The 26,394-nt window shown below is 39.5% G+C and overlaps 1 protein-coding gene across 5 annotated transcripts in view; it reads right to left on the reverse strand.

Moving 5' to 3' along the window:
* The window catches only part of MELK (maternal embryonic leucine zipper kinase), a 96,857-nt gene that overhangs the window by 24,023 nt on the left and 46,440 nt on the right, over positions 1–26,394 (reverse strand). For 4 of the 5 annotated variants that reach the window (XM_064291726.1, XM_023545129.2, XM_064291727.1 and 1 more), the window contains 3 exons: positions 26,055–26,141; positions 5,851–5,982; positions 997–1,119 (listed from right to left, as the gene is read on the reverse strand). In XM_064291726.1, coding sequence (XP_064147796.1) covers positions 997–1,119; positions 5,851–5,982; positions 26,055–26,141 — 342 coding nt within the window. The remainder of the gene's footprint in view (positions 1–996; positions 1,120–5,850; positions 5,983–26,054; positions 26,142–26,394) is intronic. The other variant, XM_064291729.1, reaches the window with a different exon arrangement.

Genomic DNA, 26,394 nt, shown 5'->3' on the forward strand with positions numbered 1-26,394 from the left:
CATCCCTGATTAGGTTTATTCCTAGGTATTTTACCCTTTTGTTAACCCAATCACTTTTGAGATATAAAAGAACCGATTAGGCACAGAAGCAATCAAGTACAGATGGGGAAAGACAGGTGCCATGCCAAATGAAGATCACCAATGAACTGAGGAACAGAAGCTAAACAGAGAAAAGGATCTTCCCCCAGAACTGACAGGGAGAGAAGCCTTTCCATAGAGACTCAATGGGAACCAATGACAACAACAGGGCCAGTGCCCTGAATTCAGACTTCTAGCCTTCTAAACTGTGAGAAAAGAAATTTTTGCTTATTAAAGCCACCTACTTGTAGTATTTCTGTTATAGTAGCACTAGATAACTAAGACACTGTAAGAGAGAGAACTGTGGAACACCATCAAGCACACAAATATATGCATAATGGGAGTTCCAGAAGGAGAATAAAGGACAGAAAGAGTATCTGAAGCATAATGGCAAAAGCTCCCCAAATTTGATGAAAAACATTAATCTACATATTCAAGATGCTCGATGAACTGTCAAGGAAAAAAAAAAAAGATTATCAAAAGGAGAGGAAAACAGATTAGTGGTTGCCCAAGAGTTGGCAGTGGGGGAGGAGTTGATTACAAAGATACATAAGGACATTTGGAGGGGGTGATAAACTGTTCAATATCTTGATTTTGGTTATGGTTACACAACTGTATGCATTTGTAAAAACTCATAGAACTGTACCCTAAAAATGGGTGAATTTAACTGTATGTAAATTACATCTCATTTAAAAGGGTGGAGGCAGTAAAGTACTCCAAAATGAACTCTTAGCTTTCTTCATCTTGGAAATCACTGACTTCCCTTTCAGTCATGTTTCAACAATCTCTCATTACTGTTTTCAATGGTTTAGGAATTCATTTCATTTGCAAGCACATACTTGATTTCATGTTAGAATCTAGATATTTTAATAATTGAGATTATACACCCTGCTTTAAATAGCAATCAAAATAACCAACCTGTGGTGTTTGGGGAGTGGCCACACCTGTTGATGAATTACCTTCACACCATTCATAGTCTATTAATCCAACCACATAATTTTCATCACTTGTGGTCACATCGTCCAGACTCAGATTCTTTGACTGTTCAATTAAAATACAGAAAAATTTAGAGACAACAGCATCATGATTTAAGTTTTAAAATACTATATTCTAGACACAGAGCCAGGCCTTGAAAGGAGAAATGAATGAGAAATAGTATATTCAAGGTTCACCATCCGATACAGAAAACAGGAAGTCAAAAAATTTTTGTACCAATTTTAGATAGGAGAATCTTTGACTCTCAAATAATATGTCTTGGAACAGTTCTATGTTATATAGCATGCTACTTAGCTTATCATTATCAGACAATAGCTATAACACCAGACAACGCCTTTGCAAACATAAAGAAAAGGCTCTCACAGAGTAGAATGTGGAAAGGAAACAACTTTGAAATACAGATTTCTTAGCTATAAGAACATATTGAGCAGTTAATAATTTCTAACAAAAATAAATTAGCCTTATGAAAGACCTCCTGCAGGCAGGAGATTTGGGGTCCTGTGCTAACACTTCTACCAGAGTAATTTATTTTCCCTCATTCTTCCCACCTTAAAAAAAGACAAAGCATATGCTAAATATACCCAAAACTCTAAGGCTGCGGGACACAATTGCATTCTTAATTCTCCCTCTTTCAATTTCCCTCAACATCTAGTTAAGCCAACCACGCAATTTTACTTGAGTTTCTTACATCTTATCCCTTCCTTTTCAGTCCCATTGTCATCGTCCTAGTTCAAGGACAAATTCTCTCATACCTAGCTGTTCAAAGAGACAATCTGGTCTCTGCCACCAATCTTTCCACCCTCTCAACCACAGACAACGGAGTTTCCTATGGTTGCCAATTACCATGAATTGGAAATGGCTGCATCAAGTGCTAGGTTGAGAATGATACTAAAGCTAAGTTCAGACCATGGGAAAAGTACCATGATGTATGAATGATGGCTGTCATGGGTATTACAGTGCGCAGTAGTACCAACCCTCACTGAACAATTCTAGATACTACCGGAAGAATTTTCAAAATCAGTCATGTCTCCCTCTTGCCCAGAAATCTTCAATGGTTCCACATTGCCTGTGCCTAAAGACCAAACCTCTGATATGGCATTTCACAATTCTCTATAATCTAGGTCTCACCTAACCCTTCCAACTCACTCCCTTTCTCTCTCCTTTTCCCCCTCTTGAACTCTTCATTTTAACCAAATAAGTCTAGCTACTGCCAACAGAATATATTGAGCACATTTAGGTCCCTGAGCTTTTGCTAATTCCATTTATCTTACCTTAAATGCCTCATTCCTCCTTTTCCATTTTTCTAAACTCAACTGTTGGTCAAGTTTGGATCACCCATCGTAATCACTCCCACTTCCTAAAGCTCCTATACCACACCTCTCCCCAGTCATCTGGCACCTACCATCTATTGTGATGTAGTATTATCTATATGGATGTCTTCCCTCGATTTGGCTGTTAGAGAGCAGGCACTGTACCTTATTCAGATTTGTTTCCCAACAGCCTAGTGCGGGGCCTGAAAATGATAATGATGTAAAGGATGATGTGGTCTTCTGTGATTCTTGAATCAAATCGTATTATTGTTTCACTGAAAGTGATATCTACTGATTGACAGTTAACGATTACTTACTTCCTTATAAATAACACCCCAGAGAAAAAGAGCAATTCTACTGAGGGAGAGAACACTACAAAGGGACTATGTGGTTTGCTTCAATGATTACTCAATGACTGCATAAAGATCAGAAAAGAACCCCAATTTTGATATGTGCTTTGTTTCTTATCATTAAAATGTCTATCTGATACAAAAATTGACTCAATATATGAATGCCCAAATAATTAAATTATTTGGTAAATATTCATTCATAAAGTGGGCAGAAGATTAAGAGTAAATATCTTCCCAAGTCTTTCCACTTGGATACTTTATGAATCATGTAAGCAGAGGGATTGGGACCAGGCCCAACTCAGATATAAAAAAACACGATGGCTCAGGAAAATGTCTCAGAAGGCTCCCTCTCTTAACATATGTCTTATAAATAAAACATTTAGGTGAAGTGGTTATTCTGAGAATAAAGATGTTTAACACCTGTCTGCAATTATCTTGGTCAGAAGCATAATTCAGGCTTTTGTGTTCTCCTCAAGGTGTTACTTGAGTCTGAGAGTTCAAAGGGTTTGGTGATGTGGGCAAGATGGGTGATGGGCTGATTCATGGAGCCCATGGGCAGGAGATCTGCCTGGGAATGAATGGAGTATTCACCAACTCAATAAAACTCTCCAAGAACAGACTAGAAAATTATCCCAAGAAAAATATTATCTTACTTTGGACATTTCTTTACACAGTAGCCACTTCCACTAACTCTTAGTTTAGTCAAAAGTCCAACTAGGTAGGAAGGAAGGGCCCAGGAGGCAGGGTAGTTCTGGCAGGGACATAAGACCCACTACACCTGCAGTATGTGATTAATGAGTCCCAAAGAAAGATCTAAATCAGGTGTTAAATGAATTCAGGGTGGTGAGAAGGGAGAGTGGGATTCAACAAAAAATCATGAAAAAGTAAAAGCTTGTGAGTGGCCATCCAAGATACTCCAATGGTCTCGCCCTGTCTGGAGCAAGGGAGAAAAAAGAAAACCAAAGATACAAGGGAAAGATTAGCCCAAAGGACTAATGGACCACAACTACCACAGCCTCCATCAGGCTGAGTCCAGCACTATTAGATGGTGCCTGGCTATCACCACTGACTGTTCTGACAGGGATCACAATAGAGGGTCCTGGACAGAGCGGGAGAAAAATGTAGAACAAAATTCTAACTCACAGACTTACTGGTCTGACAGAGACTGGAGAAACCCCGAGAGTATGGCCCCCAGACACCCTTATAGCTCAGTAATGAAGTCACTCCTGCAGTTCACCCTTCAGGCAAAGATTAGACAGGCCTGTAAAACAAAATGAGACTAAATGGGCACACCAGCCCAGGAGCAAGGACGAGAAGGCGGGAGGAGACAGGAAAACTGGTAATGGGGAACCCAAGACGGAGAAGGGGAGAGTGTTGACATGTCATGGGGATGGCAACCAATGTCACAAAACAATATGTGTATTAACTGTTTAAAGAGAAATTTGTTTGCTCTATAAAACTTTATCTAAAGTATAATAAAAAAAATTTAAAAAGATCATCTTAACACTTGTTTTACATAGTTGAGACCTAAAAATAAAAAAGTTTTTTAAAAAAATCTTAACCAGTCATTTGTGCTATTTTGGATTGCAAAAAGAGGGCTGGCTAACACTCTGAGGATAATGAAGATGCCAAGATCACTTCAATTGCAACCTGAATTAATCTGAGGGAAGATTAAAACCAAAAAAACCAAACCTGTTGCTGTCGGGTCAATTCTGACTCATAGCAACCCTACAGGACAGAGTAGAACTGCCCCATTCGGTTTCTAAGGAGCGGCTGGTGGATTTGAACTGCCGACCTTTTGGTTGGCAGCCAAGCGCTTAACCACTGCACCACCAGGGCTCCAACAAAGATGCTAAAATTGTATTATAAAATTTCACACCCATCTGGCAAGTATTTGAAAGGCTGAATTTTAAGGCATGGGAGACACAAAGACTAATGCAAGCATTTAGGAATTACATGATACTTCCAATTATGGAAAGCTTCGCCACCATTCCAAATATCTATGATAAAGAAAAATGAGACAAAGAACACAAAATAGAGAAAAATATTTGGTTACAACTAACTCATGCAAGGAATTAGAGTTGCATGAGTTACAGCTACTGTTCAAAATAAACAAAAAACCTAAGCCCTTAATATAAATGGCTATCGAAATATCCATTAAAATATTTCATGTCATATAAAGTACAAATACACCCTTTAGTCACAGGTATTATTCCCAACAATTGTAAAATTGGTATCTATAAGGAAAACACTGTGTCCCTATATAAATTGTATAAATAAGTTCATTAAAAGACTAGAAAGACATAGTAAAATATTAACGATATTATCTATAGATAGTAGGATTATAGGTAAAATCTATTTTCCTTTTAACCTACCTGTGGTTTAAAACTTTTCTACAATAACCAGGAATTACTTTGAGGAAAAAAAGGCAGAATCTGCTGCAAAAGACCTCTTTAAAGTGTTGAAAACATGTCACTTTGAGGAATAAGGTGCGCCTGACCCAAACCATGCTATTTTCAATCATCTCACACGCATGCAAAAGTTTGACAAAGAATAAGGAAGACCAAAGAAGAATTGATGCCTTTGAATTATAGTATTGGCAAAGAATACTGAAAATACCATAGGCTGCCAGAAGATCGAACAAGTCTGTCTTGGAAGAAATACAGCCAGAGTGCTCCTTGGAAGCAAGGATGATGAGATTTCACCTCATGTACTTTGAACATGTTATCAGGGGGGACCAGTCCATGGAGGACAGCAGCAGAGTCAGCAAAACAGAGGAAGACCCTCAACAAGATGGACTGACACAATGGCTGCAACAACGGGCTCAAGCATAACAACTATTGTGAGAATGGTGCAGGACCCGGTAGTGTTTTGTTCTGTTGTATGTAGGGTAACTACGAGTCAGAACCAACTTGACGGCACCTAACAGCAACCACAATGTTAACATTCATGCTACTTCCCTTTTTCCTCATAAAAAAATGTTAAATCATAAAATGTCTTGTCTCTGGCTCCTTGACACAAGCAAAGTTAATTTTCCAAGTAGTATATCCACTCACAAACAGGAAGGGCACATGGCAAGACCAGCAGGTGTTCACACAAAAAGCTCTAACATTTACCATGAAGTCTCTGGATGGAGTAGCACTAGCTTGTCCACAGGAAAAAGGAGGAAGCCTTAAACGAACTGGTCTTCCCCGAGCCTTCTTAGCTAGAAGCAGAAGATAGGTAGCTGTCAGGTGATCGTATTGCCACTGGAGGAAAAGAAAAGTAAGTTGTTTAGAAGACTAAATTTTTTTTTGAAATAATGTTCTTTTTGAAATTAATTTTTATTTTTCTGAATAGCAGACATTCAGAATTTTAAAAGCCAAATAGTTTTACAACACATATAATGAAAAATAGCAATCTCCTGCACCACACCCAACCCACACACACAATTTTCACTTCCCAGAAACAACCACTTTTAAACTCTTTTAGCCATTTCCTCTACTACTGTCTATTTCTAAATTACCTGCTTTACAGCCTTGATTTTATTTTCCAGTTTCCGATATTATCTATAGATTTCCTAGTATGGAAAATAAGAATTTAGCTTTACTACTATTACTATTTTAAAACGCCCTCCCTTTCCCATACACATTTCCTCCCCGGATTCTCCTACTATAATTTTATCACGAGTTTTAGTTAAATTAATATCTAGTGTTCATATTTTATGATTATGTAAACAGCATCCACAAATAGGAAGTGGTAATATTCAAAATATTTAACTGCATATACGAAAAGAAGAAAGAGCCAAAATCAGAGAATTGTCCCTACAACTTGAACAAATAGAAAGTGAGCAACAAAAGAATCCATCAGGCACCAGAAGAAAACAAATAATAAAAATTAGAGCTGAACTAAATGAATTAGAGAACAGAAAAACAACTGAAAGAATTAACAAAGCCAAAAGCTGGTTCTTTGAAAAAATTAACAAAATTGATAAACCATTGGCCAGACCGACTAAAGAAATACAAGAAAGGAAACAAATAACCCAAATAAGAAACAAGATGGGCCACATCACAACAGACCCAACTGAAATTAAAAGAATCATATCAGATTATTACAAAAAATTGTATTCTAACAAATTTGCAAACCTTGAAGAAATGGATGAATTCCTAGAAAAACACTACCTACCTAAACTAACACAATCAGAAGTAGAACAAATAAATAGACCCATAACAAAAAAAGAGATTGAAACGGTAATCAAAAAACTCCCAACAAAAAAAAGCCCTGGCCTGGACAGCTTTACTGCAGAGTTCTACCAAACTTTCAGAGAAGAGTTAACACCACTGCTACTAAAGGTATTTCAAAGCATAGAAAATGACGGAATACTACCTAACTCATTTTATGAAGCCACCATATCCCTGATACCAAAACCAGGTAAAGACATGACAAAAAAAGAAAATTACAGACCTATATCCCTCATGAACATAGATGCAAAAATCCTCAACAAAATTCTAGCCAATAGAATTCAACAACATATCAAAAAAATAATCCACCACGACCACGTGGGATTTATACCAGGTATGCAAGGCTGGTTTAATATCAGAAAAACCATTAATGTAATCCACCATATAAATAAAACAAAAGACAAAAACCACATGATCTTATCAATTGATGCAGAAAAAGCATTTGACAAAGTCCAACACCCATTCATGATAAAAACTCTCAGCAAAATAGGAATTGAAGGAAAATTCCACAACATAATAAAGGGCATCTATACAAAGCCAACAGCCTAAATGGAGAGAGCCTGAAAGCATTTCCCTTTAGAACGGGAACCAGACAAGGATGCCCTTTATCACCACTCTTATTCAACATTGTGCTAGAGGTCCTAGCCAGAGCAATTAGGCTAGACAAAGAAATAAAGGGCATCCAGATTGGCAAGGAGGAAGTAAAATTATCTCTATTTGCAGATGACATGATCTTCTACACAGAAAACCCTAAGGAATCCTCCAGAAAACTACTGAAACTAATAGAAGAGTTTGGCAGAGTCTCAGGTTATAAGATAAACATACAAAAATCACTTGGATTCCTCTACATCAATAAAAAGAACATCGAAGAGGAAATCACCAAATCAATACCATTCACAGTAGCCCCCAAGAAGATAGAATACTTAGGAATAAATCTTACCAAAGATGTAAAAGACCTATACAAAGAAAACTACAAAGTACTACTGCAAGAAACTAAAAAGGACCTACTTAAGTGGAAAAACATACCTTGCTCATGGATAGGAAGACTTAACATAGTAAAAATGTCTATTCTACCAAAAGCCATCTATATGTACAATGCAAGTCTGATCCAAATTCCAATGACATTTTTTAATGTAATGGAGAAACAAATCACCAACTTCATATGGAAGGGAAAGAAGCCTCGGATAAGTAAAGCATTACTTAAAAAGAAGAAGAAAGTGGGAGGCCTCACTATACCTGATTTTAGAACATATTATACATCCACAGTAGTCAAAACAGCCTGGTACTGGTACAACAACAGGCACATAGACCAATGGAACAGAATTGAGAACCCAGATATAAATCCATCCACGTATGAGCAGCTGATATTTGACAAAGGACCAGTGTCAGTTACTTGCGGAAAAGATAGTCTTTTTAACAAATGGTGCTGGCATAACTTGATATCCATTTGCAAAAAATGAAACAGGACCCATACCTCACACCATGCACAAAAACTAACTCCAAGTGGATCAAAGACCTAAACATAAAGACCAAAACGATAAAGATCATGGAAGAAAAAATAGGGACAACCTTAGGAGCCCTAATACAAGGCATAAACAGAATACAAAACATTACCAAAAATGATGACAAGAAACCAGATAACTGGGAGCTCCTAAAAGTCAAACACCTATGCTCATCTAAAGACTTCACCAAAAGAGTAAAAAGACCACCTACAGACTGGGAAAGAATTTTCAGCCATGACATCTCCGACCAGCGCCTGATCTCTAAAATCTACATGATTCCGTTAAAACTCAATCACAAAAAGACAAACAACCCAATCAAGAAGTGGGCAAAGGATATGAACACGCACTTCACTAAAGAAGATATTCAGGCAGCTAACAGATACATGAGAAAATGCTCTCGATCATTAGCTATTAGAGAAATGCAAATTAAAACTACGATGAGATTCCATCTCACTCCAACGAGGCTGGCATTAATCCAAAAAACACAAAATAATAAATGTTGGAGAGGCTGCGGAGAGATTGGAACTCTTATACACTGCTGGTGAGAATGTAAAATGGTACAGCCACTTTGGAAATCTATCTGGCGTTTTCTTAAAAAGTTAGAAATAGAACTACCATACAACCCAGAAATCCCACTCCTTGGAATATGCCCTAGAGAAATAACAGCCTTCACACGAACAGATATATGCACACCCATGTTTATTGCAGCTCTGTTTACAATAGCAAAAAGCTGGAAGCAACCAAGGTGTCCATCAACAGATGAATGGTTAAATAAATTGTGGTATATTCACACAATGGAATACTACACATCGATAAAGAACAGTGACGAATCTGTGAAACATTTCATAACATGGAGGAACCTGGAAGGCATTATGCTGAGCGAAATTAGTCAGATGCAAAAGGACAAATATTGTATAAGACCACTAGTATAAGATCTTGAGAAACAGTATAAACTGAGAAGAACACATACTTTTGTGGTTACGATGGGGGGAGGGAGGGAGGGTGGGAGAGGGTTATTTACTGATTAGTTAGTAGATAAGAACTACTTTAGGTGAAGGGAAGGACAATACTCAATACACGGAAGGTCAGCTCAAATGGACCCAGCCAAAAGCAAAGAAGTTTCCAGGATAAACTGTGCTTCAAAGGTCAGCGGAGCAAGGGTGGGGGTTTGGGGACTATGGCTTAAGGGGACTTCTAAGTCAATTGGCAAAATAATACTAGTATGAAAACATTCTGCATCCCACTTTGAAATGTGGCGTCTGGGGTCTTAAATGCTAACAAGCGGCTATCTAAGATGTTATCAATTGGTCTCAACGCACCTTGATCAAAGGAGAATGAAGAACACCAAGGTCACACGATAACTATGAGCCCAAGAGACAGAAAGGGCCACATGAACCAGAGACTTACATCATCCTGAGACCAGAAGAACTAGATGGTGCCCGGCCACAACCAATGACTGCCCTGACAGGGAGCAGAACAGAGAACCCCTGAGGGAGCAGATCAGTGGGATGCAGACCCCAAATTCTCATAAAAAGACCAGACTTAATGGTCTGACTGAGACTATAGGAATCCTGGCGGTCATGGTCCCCAAACCTTCTGTTGGCCCAGGACAGGAACCATTCCCGAAGACAACTCATCAGACATGGAAGGGACTGGACAATGGGTTGGAGAGAGATGCTGACGAAGAGTGAGCTACTTGTATCAGGCGGACACTTGAGACTGTGTTGGCATCTCCTGTCTGGAGGGGAGATAGGAGGGTAGAGAGGGTTAGAAACTGGTAAAATTGTCAGGAAAGGAGAGACTGGAAGGGCTGACTCATTAGGGGGAGAGTAAGTGGGAGTATGGAGTAAGGTGTATATAAGCTTATATGTGACAGACTGACTTGATTTGTAAACGTTCACTTAAAGCTCAATAAAAATTATTAAAAAAAAAAAAATTTAACTGGTACCCTGGTACCAACCAATCAGAATTCAGAACAGAAGCCAACAGGTAAGTAGGGTCCTTAGGGACCTCACCATGCCAATTATTAACCCTTTAATTGCTGAATGGGAGGGGTGGCTAAGGAAGATAACAGGATAACTGGGAGGGGACTTGGGGTAGTGGCTATTTACCAATCAGTACATAAAACTCAAGTATTTAAACAACCAGTATGGCCAACTAGCTAAAAAATATCAGCCCTGCAGCTAAACCACATGGGGTGCTATCCTTACATTTCCTTCTTTTATAATTTTGTTGTCCTGAGGTTAAAAAAAAAAAAAAGCAAACAGACTTCTTACTAATTCGACTCCACACTCTCCAATGCTCTCCACTTCTCCTCAATAAGTTCACAACACATCAGCTAATCTGTTTTCCCCCTTTCTTGGAGAGATTCCTCCTGGATGTCTGTATTTCCTGCCCTCTCTGGGCTGGCTTCTTTCCCAGTCTGCTATTCAACTGTCTAGAAATTCATTCTAGCCTACAATGTCTCCCAGTTTCCTAGGTCTTAAGTATTCCTTTTTCTTGGTTTACACTCTTGCTTTGGTGGAGCACTTGCTCCAGTAACTTCCTGAGGAAGTAACTTCCTGAGGCTGTGTGGGACATAAATTTTTTCAGGTCATGCATCTGAAAAACGGCTGCATTCTATTGTCACACTTGATTCTGGTTTCGCTAAGAACAGAATTCTAGATTGGTAATCATTTTCACATTTTAAAGGCATTTGTTCTTGATCTTCTCATGGTTTTCAGTAAACCAACCAAAACCAAACCCACGGTCATCAAGTGGATTCCAACTCATGGCAACCCTATTGGGCAGAGTAGAACTGCCCCACGGGGTTTCCAGGGAGTGACTGGTGAACTCGAACTACTGACCTTTTGGTTAGCAGCCAAGCTCTTAATGACTGTGACACCAGGGCTCCGGTTTTCAGTATAGCTACTCAGAACTCTAATGTCTTTCTGATTTCCAAGTCTTTGTGTGTGACCTTTTGCTTTTGTCTCTGGAAACTTTTGGGATGTTTTTTTCCCCAGGTTTCTGAAATTTCACTAGAATAGGCCTTGGTGTATGCAGTGTCATGGATTGATTTTATGTGGCCTTTCTAGACTTGGCCTTGTAACTTACACTCAAGTGATTGAGCAGGACTGTGCAGATATGGTAATTGTGGCCCACCAAATGGATTGGTTGTTTTTGCCATCCGCTGGGCTTGAAATGAGCCAACCCAGAGGCAGGGAAGAGAAGAATCCCACCATCACCAAGGAGGAAGAGACCAGAAGGAGATGACACACGCAGTGGGCTTCCTGGCCCACAGAGTTAGAAGGCTGGGTACCTTTGGACAGAGACTGTGGGAAAGGGAGAGGCGTGTGTGCAAGCATGACTGGGAAAAGGCTGTCCTGATGGAAGAACTGTATTCTTGAGTGTTCTTGAGCCTGAATTGAAACCCGTTACTTCCCTAATAAACCCCATAACTGTGAGTATGGTCAGTGAGTTTTGTGTGGCCATTACAATGAATTATCGAACCCAGCAGAGAAGTAGAGAGTGCAGTAGGAAAGATGGTTGGTGCCAAAATTGGTAAGGACGGCAGAGAGAGAAGGCATGTCTGACCTTCACCTCACAGGAATCAGCCTTGGGCTGTTGATCTTGATTCTCTACCCCCTTTGGGAAGTCAGAAGAGGTCAGACACTGACCCCAAGCCATTTTCACAGTGTGGATCTATTTTCATCCATTGTGTGAAGACCTAGTTAAGCTCTTCCGTTCTTAGAAACTCATCTTCTTCAGTTGTGGGATATTTCTTCTTGAAGTATTTCTTTCCCTCTGTTTTCTCTGTTCTATTTTTCTGAAGCTTCTATTATTCATATGTTAGACCTTTCAAACTGGTCTTGTAATTTTCTCTTCTATTTTGCCATTTCTTTGTCTTTGGATTCTACTTTTGAAAGATTTCATATCAACTTCATTTTCATTTGAGCTTTTTACGTCTTTGATCATATTTAAATTTAAGAGTTCTTTGGATTATTTCTTTTTAGTCATTCCTGTTTCAAGAATGAAATAGCTTCTCTTATCTAAGAATATTATTTTTTTAGCCATATTCTTCTGCTCCCTGCATTGTCTGTTTTTTCTGAGTATCTTTATTTTTTCACTCCTCTGCCCCCACTCTGTTCGTTCTGATCTCTGACTTTTACGTTAGAAGCTTTGCTCAACTCTCTAGTGATCTCTGGCTGTCTGTTTCTATTTAAAAGTGAAGAATCAAAACTACACAGTGACTTAGAAGCTCTATGTATGAGATGAGGCTGCTTTGCTCATCACCTTGGTGGCTTTTCTCTAAAGTGATGAGACAGGAGCCTGAACCCCACATCATGACCATATAAGGTCTGTACTCTTGACTTCTCCCTAGAAATAAATTCATCCAATCTTTTTCCCCGTCCCCACTACAAATACGATAAAATACTGATTCCCGTATTCTCGGAATTGAGTAGGGGAAGGGAGTTAGAAGAGGTGGCCCACTGTTCAATATGAGGATGTTGTATGTCCATGCATCCACTTCATAATGGTTCCTCACCACCACCTGAGCTGTGCCTGGTACAGGAATGCCTCTTATTCAACATCTCCAATGTTCTGCTGGGGTAGGAAAAGGGTGGCTGTCATGCAATGCAGGGTAGAGAAAGCGACCGAGAGGTCTCACTCCTTCTAATACAGAATTTCAACTAATTTTTCTGTTTTCAGGCCTACTCATTTCCCTGACTTTTGATTGGCTTGCCTGCTGCCTTTTCCCACTGCAGGCACTGAACTTTCAGCTTTCTCTAAAATGTTACGTCAGCTACCACTTACCTATTTTATAGCTTCCAAAATTTTATTGGCTTTCCTTTTGTCCCCTTTTATTCTCTTTGTCCTTGTAAATTTTTTTTTGCTGTTTTATCCCTTTATTGTTATCTTTGTGAGGTTTTAGGAAGTACTGACTGTAAACATCTGTTAAATCCACCATGTTTAACTGAAATTTTCTAAATAATGTACTCACAAAGACTATGAAATTCTTTGCCCTAGAAAAGTGTTAAATTTTAACAATAGTGAAGAATATTTAATTACATGCACTCTCACAAAGTACATGGCCCAAAGAGGTCTGCTACCAACTTTGTTTTTATTATATATTTTATCAGTTAATATTTTAGATGGCCACAATCAGAGTACAAGCTTAGCAATTGGAACATGGCCCTTTCCACTTTCCATCTAGTGGGGGAAGTATAAAATATACTGTGATAAATTATCACGCAATGCTGACTTTCATCTAGACGGGGCAGGGAAAAGAAGGCCAGAAAAGGCTTCTTGGAAAAAGTACCTAGGACCTGGGTGAAAACTATGTAGTTATAATCACTGACTCTCTCCACTTCCTAAAAACTACATTCAAGACTTTTTTCCAACTCCCATACCTATGGATTCATAGGGGAAGGGAGTTAAAGAAGGTAGCCCACTATAAATTGGTAAGAGGCAATGGATAAGAAACAGGTTGCCACTTTCTTACCAATAATGGCATGGCACAACCTAGGCACAGTAAACAATTCTTGAAGAGTGCTAAGAGTTTTAGATTGGGTTTCCTTAACATGTCTAAGAGTTTTATAATTATCCCCTAAACTTTTTCCCCCTAGGCGAAAAGCATCCATTTTACAACTTTTTTTGCCATAGCCACCATAAACTTCTCATTATGATAAGATGCACAGGGGAGTTCAGTGTTCAATAACAGATAAATTAACACATTAGTTATGCTTTCAGGTGATGTCAATCCACAAGTCTAACAGAACCAATGTCTCCTTATCTTTAAGGCAGTTCCCTCTTTTAAAAGTCAAATATCTGAAAGTAAAGCAATAGGTTTACCTATTATAAAGAAGGCTCCATTTCTAGAAAACTAAAAATGTGTTTAAATCCCCACTTATTGTTCAGGCAGTGGAAATGTTAAAGAACTTCTCAGGCACCTGGGCTGAGGATTAGAAAAATTGAAAAGTAGCCCACCACTCTTCCCCTGGCCCTGCTGCTGAGTTCCTATATCTTTCAAAGTTCGCCAAGAGGATTCATGGGTGCTTGCATCACAGGGGTGGGAGAAAGGGATCTGTCTTGGTCTAAATAGGTCCTTGTATACAATGTGACCCTCCACTGAAGTTCCCTACCAGATGCCTGGCTGCTCCCACAATTCAGAGCCACTTACAGCTAGAGGAATAGGAGGAAAATGAAGAAAGCAATGAGCTGAAAGAAAGTTTGTATTAATCAAGGGGCACTGGGAGAGGTCAGCAGCCCAGGTAAGTAAGCCAGTTATAGGCCTCTAGCACCACAGTGGGTATACCAAGGGGGCTGCAATGAGATAGCTCAAAATCATATGAGACATATGAAAAACTGACTTCTGCATATAAAAAGCCATCGTGTATATGATGTAAAAGTAGTTCTACATAAGTTGAATGTTTGGAAATAATATCGCTTCTCTCTCAGAAACAATCTTTGCTGGTTCTGAGGGAGGGGAGGGGTGGGAATGGAAAAACACTAAATAGAAATAGGTAAGTGGTAACTTTGGTGAAGGGTAAGACAGTACACAAATACTGGGGAAGCCAACACAACTTGCCTAAGGCAAGGTCATATAAGCTCCATAGACATTTTCAAACTCCCTGAGTGACTGAATTACTGGGCTGAGGGCTGTGGGGCCACGGTTTCAGGGAACATCTAGTTCTACTGGCATAACATAGTTTATAAAGAAAGCATTCTACGTTCTACTTTGGTGAGTAGCGCTGGGGTCTTAAGAGCTTGTGAACGGCCATCTAAGATACTCCACTGGTCTCACCCCACTAGAAACAAGGGAGAATGAAAAAAACAACAGTGACAAGGGAAAGATTAATCCAAAGGACAAATGGACCACAGCTACCACAGCCTCCACCAGACCGAGTCTAGTATGGCTAGATGGTGCCCGGCTACCACCACCGACTACTATAGAGGGTCCTGGACAGAGCTGGAGAAAAATGTAGAACAAAATTCTAACTCACAAAAAAAGACCAGACTTACCGGCCTGACAGAGGCTGAAGAAACCCCGAGAGTATGGCCCTCAAACACCCTTTTAGCTCAGTAATGAGGGCATTCCCAAGGTTTATCCTTCAGCCAAAGATTGGACAGGCCCATAAAACAAAACGAGACTAAAGGGGCACACCAGCTCAGCGGCAAGGACTAGAAGGCAGGAGGGGGCAGGAAAGCTGGTAATAAGGAACCCCAGGTTGAGAAGGGAGAGTATTGACACATCGTGGGGTTGGTAATCAATGTCACAAAATAATATCTGTACTAACTGTTTAATGAGAAGCTAGTTTGTTCTGTAAACCTTCATCTAAAGTACAATAATTAAAAAAAAAAAAACCCTGAACCCTAAAAATAATTCATTAAAAAAAAATTGCTAAGCAGAGCCAAGATGGTGGAACAGACAAACGCTTCCAGCGAGCCCTCTTTATAACAAAGACCCCCAAAAACAAGTGAAATGAGTATACTTGTGACAAGCTGGGAACCCTGAGCATCAAAGGCAAGCTTAGACAACGAACTGAGGGGCAGGAGGAGGATGAGACCGTTCAGAAGTGGAGAGGAGTTACCGGACCTGAATCGCCGGGAGCCCTCAGGCACCATTCCTGGAGTGGCGGCGGCAGTAGCGGCGGCGGCCATAGCAGCGGCAGCGGCGGTGGCGGCTAGTACTAGCATTCGGCAGCAGTTTCCTCAGGGAAAGCAGCCAGCCACACAGCCCACTCACACCTCTGGAACCTGAGGAGAACACCACTCTGGACAAAAGCTAAGTACCCGTGTCTATTTTACCGGACCCCCTCCCACCCCCAAGCCGGAACCAGCGGCTGAATCCCTGGGCCTCAGACAGACCCTGGTGAGCACCTAGAGCCATCCTCCTGGCCTTGGGGAAGGAAAAAATTTGCAACTGGGGGGAAAAGATAATTTCCTAGCTCCATTAACTGGGGGTGCTCAGGACAGAAGCGGCTCCTGTCCAGGCATAAACCGTCTGTGGACCTTGGGTACCTCTCCCTTCTGCATGCACCTGTGTGGGCCTATTTCAGGAGAATAGGCCCTTGTTAGCAAACTCCAACCATTTCAGCTTTGCAGTGGAGGTGGGTATTTCACGTTTCACATTGCTTTGCCTATTAAACAAGGTCCTCACCTACCCACATCAGGGACCTAAGGACTGGAAGCTCCACTCAGGTCACCCAGCCACCAGCGACAGGGGTCCAAAGATAACTGGTACCTCCCAGTCCTTACAACCAAAAACTATGGGCGCCCATGGTCCCTCTGCAGAACCCACCCACCAGCATGCTCTAGGGAAGAGAGACGTGTTTTCCTCAGAGACACGTGGGGGCCAGTTTTCAGCCCCCTGCCTTGTTCAGAGCATGACCCCCTGCTACAATCAGATACGGGTATGCATGCCAATCACACCTGCCCCTCTAAGACTGTAGGACAGAGCCTGTACCACACACTTCATGATCAGCTAACTGGACACCCGAGCTGAATTCATACAAGAAAACTGAATGGACTCCTAGACTGATATACCTGATAACAGCTCTAGCCAGCTGAGGACAGGACACCAGAGCTCCAAAGGTGAAAATAATCAAGCTAGCTCACTCAAGCAACCCATAGGGATATACCAAAACAAAACAAAGCAAGCAGCTATGACACAGTAAGCAAGCATAAACTGATACAATAACTTACAGATGGGTCGGAGACAACAGTCAATATCAAGTCACATAAAGAAACAGGCCATGATCACCTCAACAGGCTCTCAAAACAAAGAATCCAGGGATCTTCTGGACAAAAGTGAATTCCTGGAATTACCAGAGCCAGAACACAAAAGTTTAATATACAGAGCCCTTCAAGACATCAGGAAGGAAATGAGGCAATAGGCAGAACAAGCCAAGGAACACACAGATAAAGTGAAAAAATTAGAAACATAATACAGGAACATAATAAAAAGTTTAATAAGCTGGAAAAATCCATAGACAGACAGCACTCAGAAATTCAGAAGATTAACAATAAAATTACAGAAGTAGACAACTCAATAGAAAGTCAGAGGAGCAGAATTGAGCAAGTAGAAGCTAGAATTTCTGAACTCGAAGATAAATCACTTGGCAATAATATATTTGAAGAAAAATCAGATAAAATAATTTAAAAAAATGAAGAAACCTTAAGAATCATGTGGGACCCTATCAAGAGTGATTGGAGTACCAGAACAGGGAGGGATAACAAAAAATACAGAGAAAATTGTTGAATATTTGTTGGCAGGAAACTTCCCTGATATTGGGAAAGATGAGAAGATATCTATCCAAGATGCTCATCAAACTCCATATACGGTAGATGTTAAAAGAAAATCACCAAGACATATTATAATCAAACTTGCCAAAACCAAAGATAAAGAGAGAATTATAAGAGCAGTGAGGGATAAGCGAAAAGTCACCTACAAAGGAGAGCCAATGACAATAAGCTCAGACTACTCGGCACAAACCATGCAGGCAAGAAGGCAAGGGGATGACATATTTTAAAAAATTGAAGGAGAAAAACTGCCTGCCAAAAATCATATATCCAGCAAAACTGTCTCTCAAATATGAAGGTGAAATGAATACACTTCCAGATAAACACAAGTTGAGGGAATTCATAAAAACCAAACCAAAACTAAAAGAAATACTAAAGGGAGTTCTTTGGTTAGAAAATCAACAATATCAGGTATCAACCCAAGACTAGAACACTGGGCAGAGCAACCAGAAGTCAACCCAGACAGGGAAATCCAAAAAAACAAAGGAAGACTATTTAAAAAAAAAAAGCTCAAAACATGGTAACAGCAATGTTATTGTATAAAAGAAGACAACATTAAAATGATAAAGAGGGACTAAGAAATATAATCATACACATTCCATATGGAGAGGAAGATACGGCGATACAAAGAAATACAAGTTAGTTTTAAATTTAGAATAATAGGGGTAAATAACAAGGTAACCACACAGGAGACAAACTATCCTACTCATCAAAATAAAATACAAGGGAAAAACAGAGACTCAGCAGAAACAAAATCAACAACAAATATGAGGAAAGGACAATATATAAAGAAAATCTACTCAGCACATAAAATCATGTGGGAAAAAGAAACTGTCAATACACAAAAAAAGACATCGAAATAATAGCACTAAATTCATACCTATCCATAATTACCCTGAATGTAAATGGACTCAATGCACCAATAAAGAGACAGAGAGTGGCAGAATGGATTAAAAAACAAGATCCGTCTATATGTTGCCTACAAGAGACACACCTTAGACTTAGAGACAAAAACAAACTAAAACTCAAAGGATGGAAAAAAATATATCAAGCAAACAACAATCAAAAAAGAGCAGGAGTGGCAATATTAATTTCTGACAAAATAGAACTTAAAGTTCAATCCATCATAAAGGATAAGGAAGGACACCATAGACTGATTAAAGGGACAATACAACAAGAAGTTACAACCATATTAAATATTTATGCACCCAATGACAGGGCTGCAAGATACATAAAACAAGCTCTATCAGCACTGAAAAGTGAGATAGACAGCTCCACAATAATAGTAGGAGACTTCAACACACCACTTTCGGTGAAGGACAGGACATCCAGAAAGAAGCTCAATAAAGACACGGAAGATCTAAATGCCACAATCAACCAACCTGACCTCGTAGACATATACAGAACACTCCACCCAACAGCAACCAACTATACTTTCTTTTCTAGCGCACATGGAACATTCTCTAGAATAGACCACATAGTAGGCCATAAAGCAAGCCTTACAGAGTCCAAAACACTGAAATATTACAAAGCATCTTCTCTGGCCATAAGGCCATAAAAGTGGAAATCAGTAACGGGAAAAGAAATCAAACACTTGGGAACTGAAAAATACCTTGCTCAAAAAAGACTGGGTTATACAAGACATTAAGGATAGAATAAAGAAATTCATAGAATCCAATGAGAATGAAAACACTTCCTATGAGAACCTTTGGGACACAGCAGAAACGGTGCTCAGAGGCCAATTTATATCAATAAATAAAAACAAGAAAGGGCCAAAATCAAAGAATTATCCCTACAACTTGAACAAATAGGAAGACAGCAACAAAAGAAACCTACAGGCACCAGAAGAAAACAAGTAATAAAAATTAGAGCTGAATTAAATGAAATAGAAAACAGAAAAACAACTGAAAGAATTAACAAGACCAAAAGCCGGTTTTTTGAAAAAATCAACAAAATTGATGAACCATTGGCCAAACTGACAAAAGAAAAACATGAAAGGAAGCAAATAACCCAAATAAGAAATGAAAGGGGCGATATTACAACAGACCCAACTGAAATTAAAAGAATCATATCAGATTACTATGGAAAGCTATACTCAAATTTGAAAACCCAGAACAAATGGATGAATTCCCAGAAAAACACTACCTAGCTAAACTAACACAAACAGAGGTAGAACAACTAAATAGACCCATAACAAAAGAAGAGATTGAAAAGGTAATCAAAAAGGTCCCAACAAAAAAAGCCCTGGCCCTGACGGCTTCACTGCAGAGTTCTACCAAACTTTCAGAGAAGAGTTAACACCACTACTACTAAAAGTATTTCAGAGCATAGAAAAGGGCGGAATACTACCAAACTCATTCTATGAAGCCACCATATCCCTGATACCAAACCAAGGTAAAGACACCACAAGAAAAGAAAATTATAGACCTATATCCCTCATGAACGTAGATGTAAAAATCCTCAACAAAATTCTTGTTGTTGTTGTTAGGTGCTGTGGAGTCAGTTCCGACTCATAGCGACCCTATGCACAACAGAACGAAACACTGCCCGGTCCTGCGCCATCCTCACAATCGCTATGCTTGAGGTCATTGTTGCAGCCACTGTGTCAATCCACCTTGTTGAAGGTCTTCCTCTTTTCCGCTGACCCTGTACTCTGCCAAGCGTGATGTCCTTCTCCAGAGGGATCAGTCAACAAAATTCTAGCCAACAGAATCCAACAACCTATCAAAAAAATAATTCACCATGACCAAGTGGGATTCATACCACGTATGCAGGGATGGTTCAACATTAGAAAAACAATTAATGTAATCCACCACATAAATAAAACAAAAGACAACAATCACATGATTTTATCAATTCATGCAGAAAGGCATTTGACAAAGTTCAACACTCATTCGTGATAAAAACTCTCAGCAAAATAGGAATAGAAGGAAAATTCCTCAACATAATAAAGGCCATTTATACAAGGCCAACAGCCAACATCACCCTAAATGGAGAGAGCCTCAAAGCATTCCCACTGAGATTGGGAACCAGACAAGGATGCCCTTTATCACCACTCTTATTCAACATTGTGCTGGAAGTCCTAGCGAGAGCAATTAGGCTAGATAAAGAAATAAAGGCATCCAGATTGGCAAGGAAGAAGTCAAAGTATCTCTATTTGCAGATGACATGGTCTTATACACAGAAAACCCTAAGGAATCCTCCAGAAAACTACTGAAACTAATAGAAGAGTTCAGCAGAGTATCGCGATACAAGATAAACATACAAAAATCAGGTGGATTCCTCTACACCAACAAAAAGAACATCCAAGAGGAAATCACCAAATCAGTGCCATTTACAGTAGCCCCCAAGAAAATAAAATGCTTAGGAATAAATCTTACCAGAGATGTAAAAGACTTATACAAAGAAAACTACAGTACACTTCTGCAAGAAACCGAAAGAGACTTACATAAGTGGAAGAACATACCTTGTTCGTGGATAGGAAGACTTAACATTATAAAAATGTCTATTCTACCAAAAGCCATCTATACATTTAATGCAATTCTGATCCAAATCCCAACGACATTCTTTAATGAGATGGAGAAACAAACACCAACTTCATATGGAAGGGAAAGAGGCCCCGGATAAATAAGGCATTACTAAAAAAGAAGAACAAAGCGGGAGGCCTTTCTTTACCTGATTTTAGAACCTATTATACCGCCACAGTAGTCAAAACAGCCTGGTACTGGTACAACAACAGATACATGGACCAATGGAACAGAATTGAGAATCCAGACATAAATCCATCCACATATAAGCAGTTGATATTTGACAAAGATCCCAAAACAGTTAAATGGGGAAAAGACAGTCTTTTTAACAAATGGTGCTGGCATAACTGGATATCCATCTGCCAAAAAATGAAACAAGACCCATACCTCACTCGTGCACAAAAACTAACTCAGCGTGGATCAAAGACCTAAATATAAAATCTAAAACGATAAAGATCATGGAAGAAAAAATACGGACAACATTAGGAGCCCTAATACATGGCATAAACAGTACACAAAACATTATAATGAATGCAGAAGAAAAACTAGATAACTGGGAGCTCCTAAAAATAAAACACCTATGCTCATCCAAAAACCTCACCAAAAGAGTAAAAAGACTACCTACAGGCTGCGAAAAAGTTTTAGCTATGACATTTCTGATCAGCACCTGATCTCTAAAATCTACATGATACTGCAAAAACTCAACTGCAAAAAGACAAATAACCCAATTAAAAAATGGGCAAAAGATACGAATAGACACTTCACTGAAGAAGACATTCAGGTTGCTAACAGATACATGAGGAAATGTTCACAATCATTAGCCATTAGACAAATGCAAATCAAAACCACAATGAGATTCCATCTCACTCCAACAAGGCTGGCATTAATCCAAAAAACACAAAATAATAAATGTTAGAGAGGCTGTGGAGAGATCGGAACAGTTATACACTGCTGGGGGGAATGTAAAATGGTACAACCACTTTGGAAATCAATTTGGCGCTTCCTTAAAAAGCTAGAAATAGAGCTACCACACGTTCCAGCAATCCCACTCCTTGGAATATATCCTAGAGAAATAAGAGCCTTTACACGAAGAGATATATGCACACCCATGTTTACTGCAGCTCTGTTTACAATAGCAAAAACATGGAAGCAACCAAGGTGCCCATTATCGGATGAATGGATAAATTATGGTATGTTCACACGATGGAATACTACGCATCGATAAAGAACAGTGAGGAATCTGTGAAACATTTCATAACATGGAGGAACCTGGAAGGCATTATGCTGAGTGAAATTAGTCAGTTGCAAAAGGACAAATATTGTATAAGACCACTATTATAAGAACTTGAGAAACAGTTTAAACTGAGAAGAAGACATTCTTTTGTGGTTACGAGAGCAGGGAGGGAGGGAGGATGGGGGGGAGAATTCACTAATTAGATGGTAGATAAGAACTACTTTAGGTGAAGGGAAAGACAGCACACGATACAGGGGAGGTCAGCACAATTGGACGAAACCAAAAACAAAGAGGTTTCCTGAATAAACTGAATATTTCGAAGGCCAGTGTAGCAGGGGCAGGGGTCTGGCGACCATGATTTCAGGGGACATCTAAGTCAATTGGCATAATAAAATCTATTAAGAAAACATTCTGCATCCCACTTTGATGAGCGGCGTCTGGGGTCTTAAACGCTAGCAAGCAGCCATCTAAGATGCATCAATTGGTCTCAGCCACCTGGATCAAAGGAGAATGAAGAACACCAAGGACACGAGGCGATTACAAGCCCAAGAGACAGAAAGGAGCACGTGAACCAAAGACTACATCGTCCTGAGGCCAGAAGAACTAGATGGTGCCCGGCTACAACTGATGACTGCTCTGACAGAGAACACAACAGAGAACCCCTGAGGGACCTGGGAAGCTGTGGGATGCAGACCCCGAATCCTCATAAGACCAGACTTAATGGTCTGACTGAGACTGGAAGGACCCCAGTGGTCATGACCTCCAGACCTCCTGTTGCCCCAGGACAGGAACCATTCCTGAAGCCAACTCTTCAGACATGGATTGGACTGGACAATGGGTTGGAGAGGGATGCTGGTGAGGAGTGAGCTTCTTGGGTCTGGTGGACACTTGAGACTATGTTGGCATCTCCTGCCTGGAGGGGAGATGAGAGGGTGGAGGGGTTAGAAGCTGGAGAAATGGACACGAAAAGAGAGAGTGGGCTGTCTCATTAGGGGGAGAGTAATTGGGAGTGTGTAGCAAGGTGTATATGGGTTTTTGTGTGTGAGACTGACTTGATTTGTAAACTTTCACTTAAAGCCCAATAAAAATTATTTAAAAAATATGTATATATTGCTTTTCTCTCTTTGCCCAAGCATAAGGATCACCAGTACCATACCAACATGGATCACACTAGTCTCTCTGTGTGTACAATCTGACCAGCTCCAAAGGTAAAGCCAAAACGAAAAACCAAACCAAGATTTCCAAGGCTGTAATCCTGATGGAAGCAGACTGCCACTTATTTCTCCTGCAAAGCAGCTGGGGGGTTCAAACCACCAACTCTTCGGTTAGCAGTCAAGCACTTAACCACTGTGCCACAGGGCTCCCAAGGTAAAGCCAGGCCTCCCAAAATACCAGAAAAAATATAACAGACCCCAGCTCATCTCAAGCCTGGTTTCTTGGAACTTTTCAAACTACTGTGAATTCTCTAAGACTACCTAGACCAAGTTTCTCAACCACAGTGCTACTGACATTTTTGTCTGAATAATTCTTTGTTGTGAGGGGCTATTCTGTGCATTGTAGAATGTTTAGCGGTACCCCTATAGATGCCAGTAACAGCCTCCTCCTCAGTTGTGACAACCAAAAACGTCTCTAGATATTGTCAAATGTCCCCAGGGGGAGGGGAGGGAGAACTACCCCCGGTTGAGAACTACTGACGTAGACCAATGCTTGAATGACATATAAATCACTTGGGAATTTTATTAAAATGCAGATTTTGATTCAGTAAGTCTCAGGTGGGGCCTGAGATTCTGCATTTCATAAAGGATACCATTTTAAGGACTAATTTTTTTTTCAATGGTTCTGAAAACTGAGTATATTACTTTCAAGAATCATATTTTTCAAGTCTGTGTATCTCATACCAAATTATTTTTAGGTAAAAATGACATGATGTCTGGGATTTACTTTGAAATACCTCAGCTAGAAAGGCTAGCGCGGCATAGTGAAAACTGACAAATTGTTAACTGTTGAAGCTGAATGATGAGTACATGGCGGTTCATTATCATTATACTATTCTCTCTACTTTTGTGGGTGTTTGAAAATTTCTAATAAAAGTTTAAGAATAAATTTTACATATCTGAAATACAGTCTTCTATTAAAATAATCTGAAAGAAAAAGTCATACAATTTTTTTTAAGGCTTTTTAGGTTGTTTAAATGAAAACTTTAAAATGAAGACTAAGGCCCTGACATATCTTGCAGCAATTCCCAATTATTGCCATTCCCTTAAAGGCTTTATCCATGAAAAAGTAAATTATACTTCCACTTTCCAGACACATTCCAGAACACCTTTGTTCATTAGGATTTCTTTTTATCTCCTCCTTACTGAAAAGAATTATGGTTTAGCAAAGTATGTTTAATAAAAAAAAAAAAAAAAAGTTGTTGTTTAAGGCCTTAGAAGTTAGAAAACAGAAAAAAATAAATACAAATCATAGATAATGGAAAACGTAGTACTGAACCAGGATCATACCATGGTTGGGTATGATCCCTATCAGCCATGTTAGATGACACTCAGAGACAACTGTGAACACCCCTATCTCCAGAGAAACCACAAGTATGATGTAAGCATCAGAAAGAGCTCAAATGACCCCACACAAGATACCACGATAATGATTTCAAAGTATTTGGTTCATAAGCTTGAGGCTAATATGGCGCTACAGGGTTGCTTTTAGGTTAAGGACAAACCTGCTTTGTGTTTACCACACTTCTACAGCAGAATCACAGTTGCATGTTTAAGAGCTTTAACCAAACCAAATCCACTGCCATCGAGTCAATTCCGACTCATAGCGACACTGTAAGAACAGAACGACCCATAGGGTTTCCACAGTGGTAATCTCTATGGAAGCAAACTGCCACATCTTTCTCCCACAGAGCAGCTGGCGGGTTTGAACTGCTAACTTTTAGCAGCCAAACGCTTTTAACCCCTGTGACACCAGGGCTCCAAAGAGCTTTAAAGTAGTCAAAATTGTGATTCTGTCAATTCTCTGTGGGCTAGCTTGTTTTGTTTCTTAATTCTTTTTCCACTACAATTCTCTTTAATCAATGTCTTAAGTGTAGAGTGTTCATTTTTCAAAAGGATACCCAGCAGACATCAGAAAAGAGGTGAAAGAAGCCTCGGTGGCACAATGGTTAAGCAGCTTGGCTGCTAACCAAAAGACTGGTGATTCAAACCTACCCAGCAGCTCCAAGGGAGAAAGACCTAGCAATCTGCTCCCGTAAAGATTACAGTCTTGGAAACCCTATGGGGGCAGTTCTATTTCCATGTTCTAACTGACTCAATGGCACCTAACCACAACAACATACAAAAGTCAGAATTTACACAGCACTCTTGCTAGAAACAGATATCTATTTCTAAACAGAAAAGAGCTGAGTGGAAATCATACATAAATAAAAAATAAATGTAATATTTACACCCATGATAATCATAGGTCTGAAAATATTATACTCTTTTAATGTACTGATGAAATAAAGAATAATGAAACAAAAATATATTACTTTCAAATTCATGTCATATTTCTTACCAGTGAAATTAAATCCTCCATTGTTTGTCTGTTGTTTCTGTGGTGTACAGAAAGTTCCGTTACACAATCTTCATCAAGGTGAATAAACTACAAAAAAGATTAACAAAAATGTACAAATGTATTCATTGTTTTGAAGTTTAAAAACCAGCACAATTACTTTTCAAATCAAACACCAATATGTGAAAACAACATGAGTTTGTTGAATTCTTAGGTAAGAATCAACATTCACCATACATTTTTAAAATGTAAGCAGATTAACAATAAGTATATCAAGAAGACGAGCTCTTTCCCAGCCTTTCACAGTCTCTACCTCATCTGATCAACCATTAAAATTCAGTTA

The sequence above is a fragment of the Loxodonta africana genome, chromosome 9, assembly GCF_030014295.1.
Source record: "Loxodonta africana isolate mLoxAfr1 chromosome 9, mLoxAfr1.hap2, whole genome shotgun sequence".
Lineage (NCBI taxonomy): Eukaryota > Metazoa > Chordata > Mammalia > Proboscidea > Elephantidae > Loxodonta > Loxodonta africana.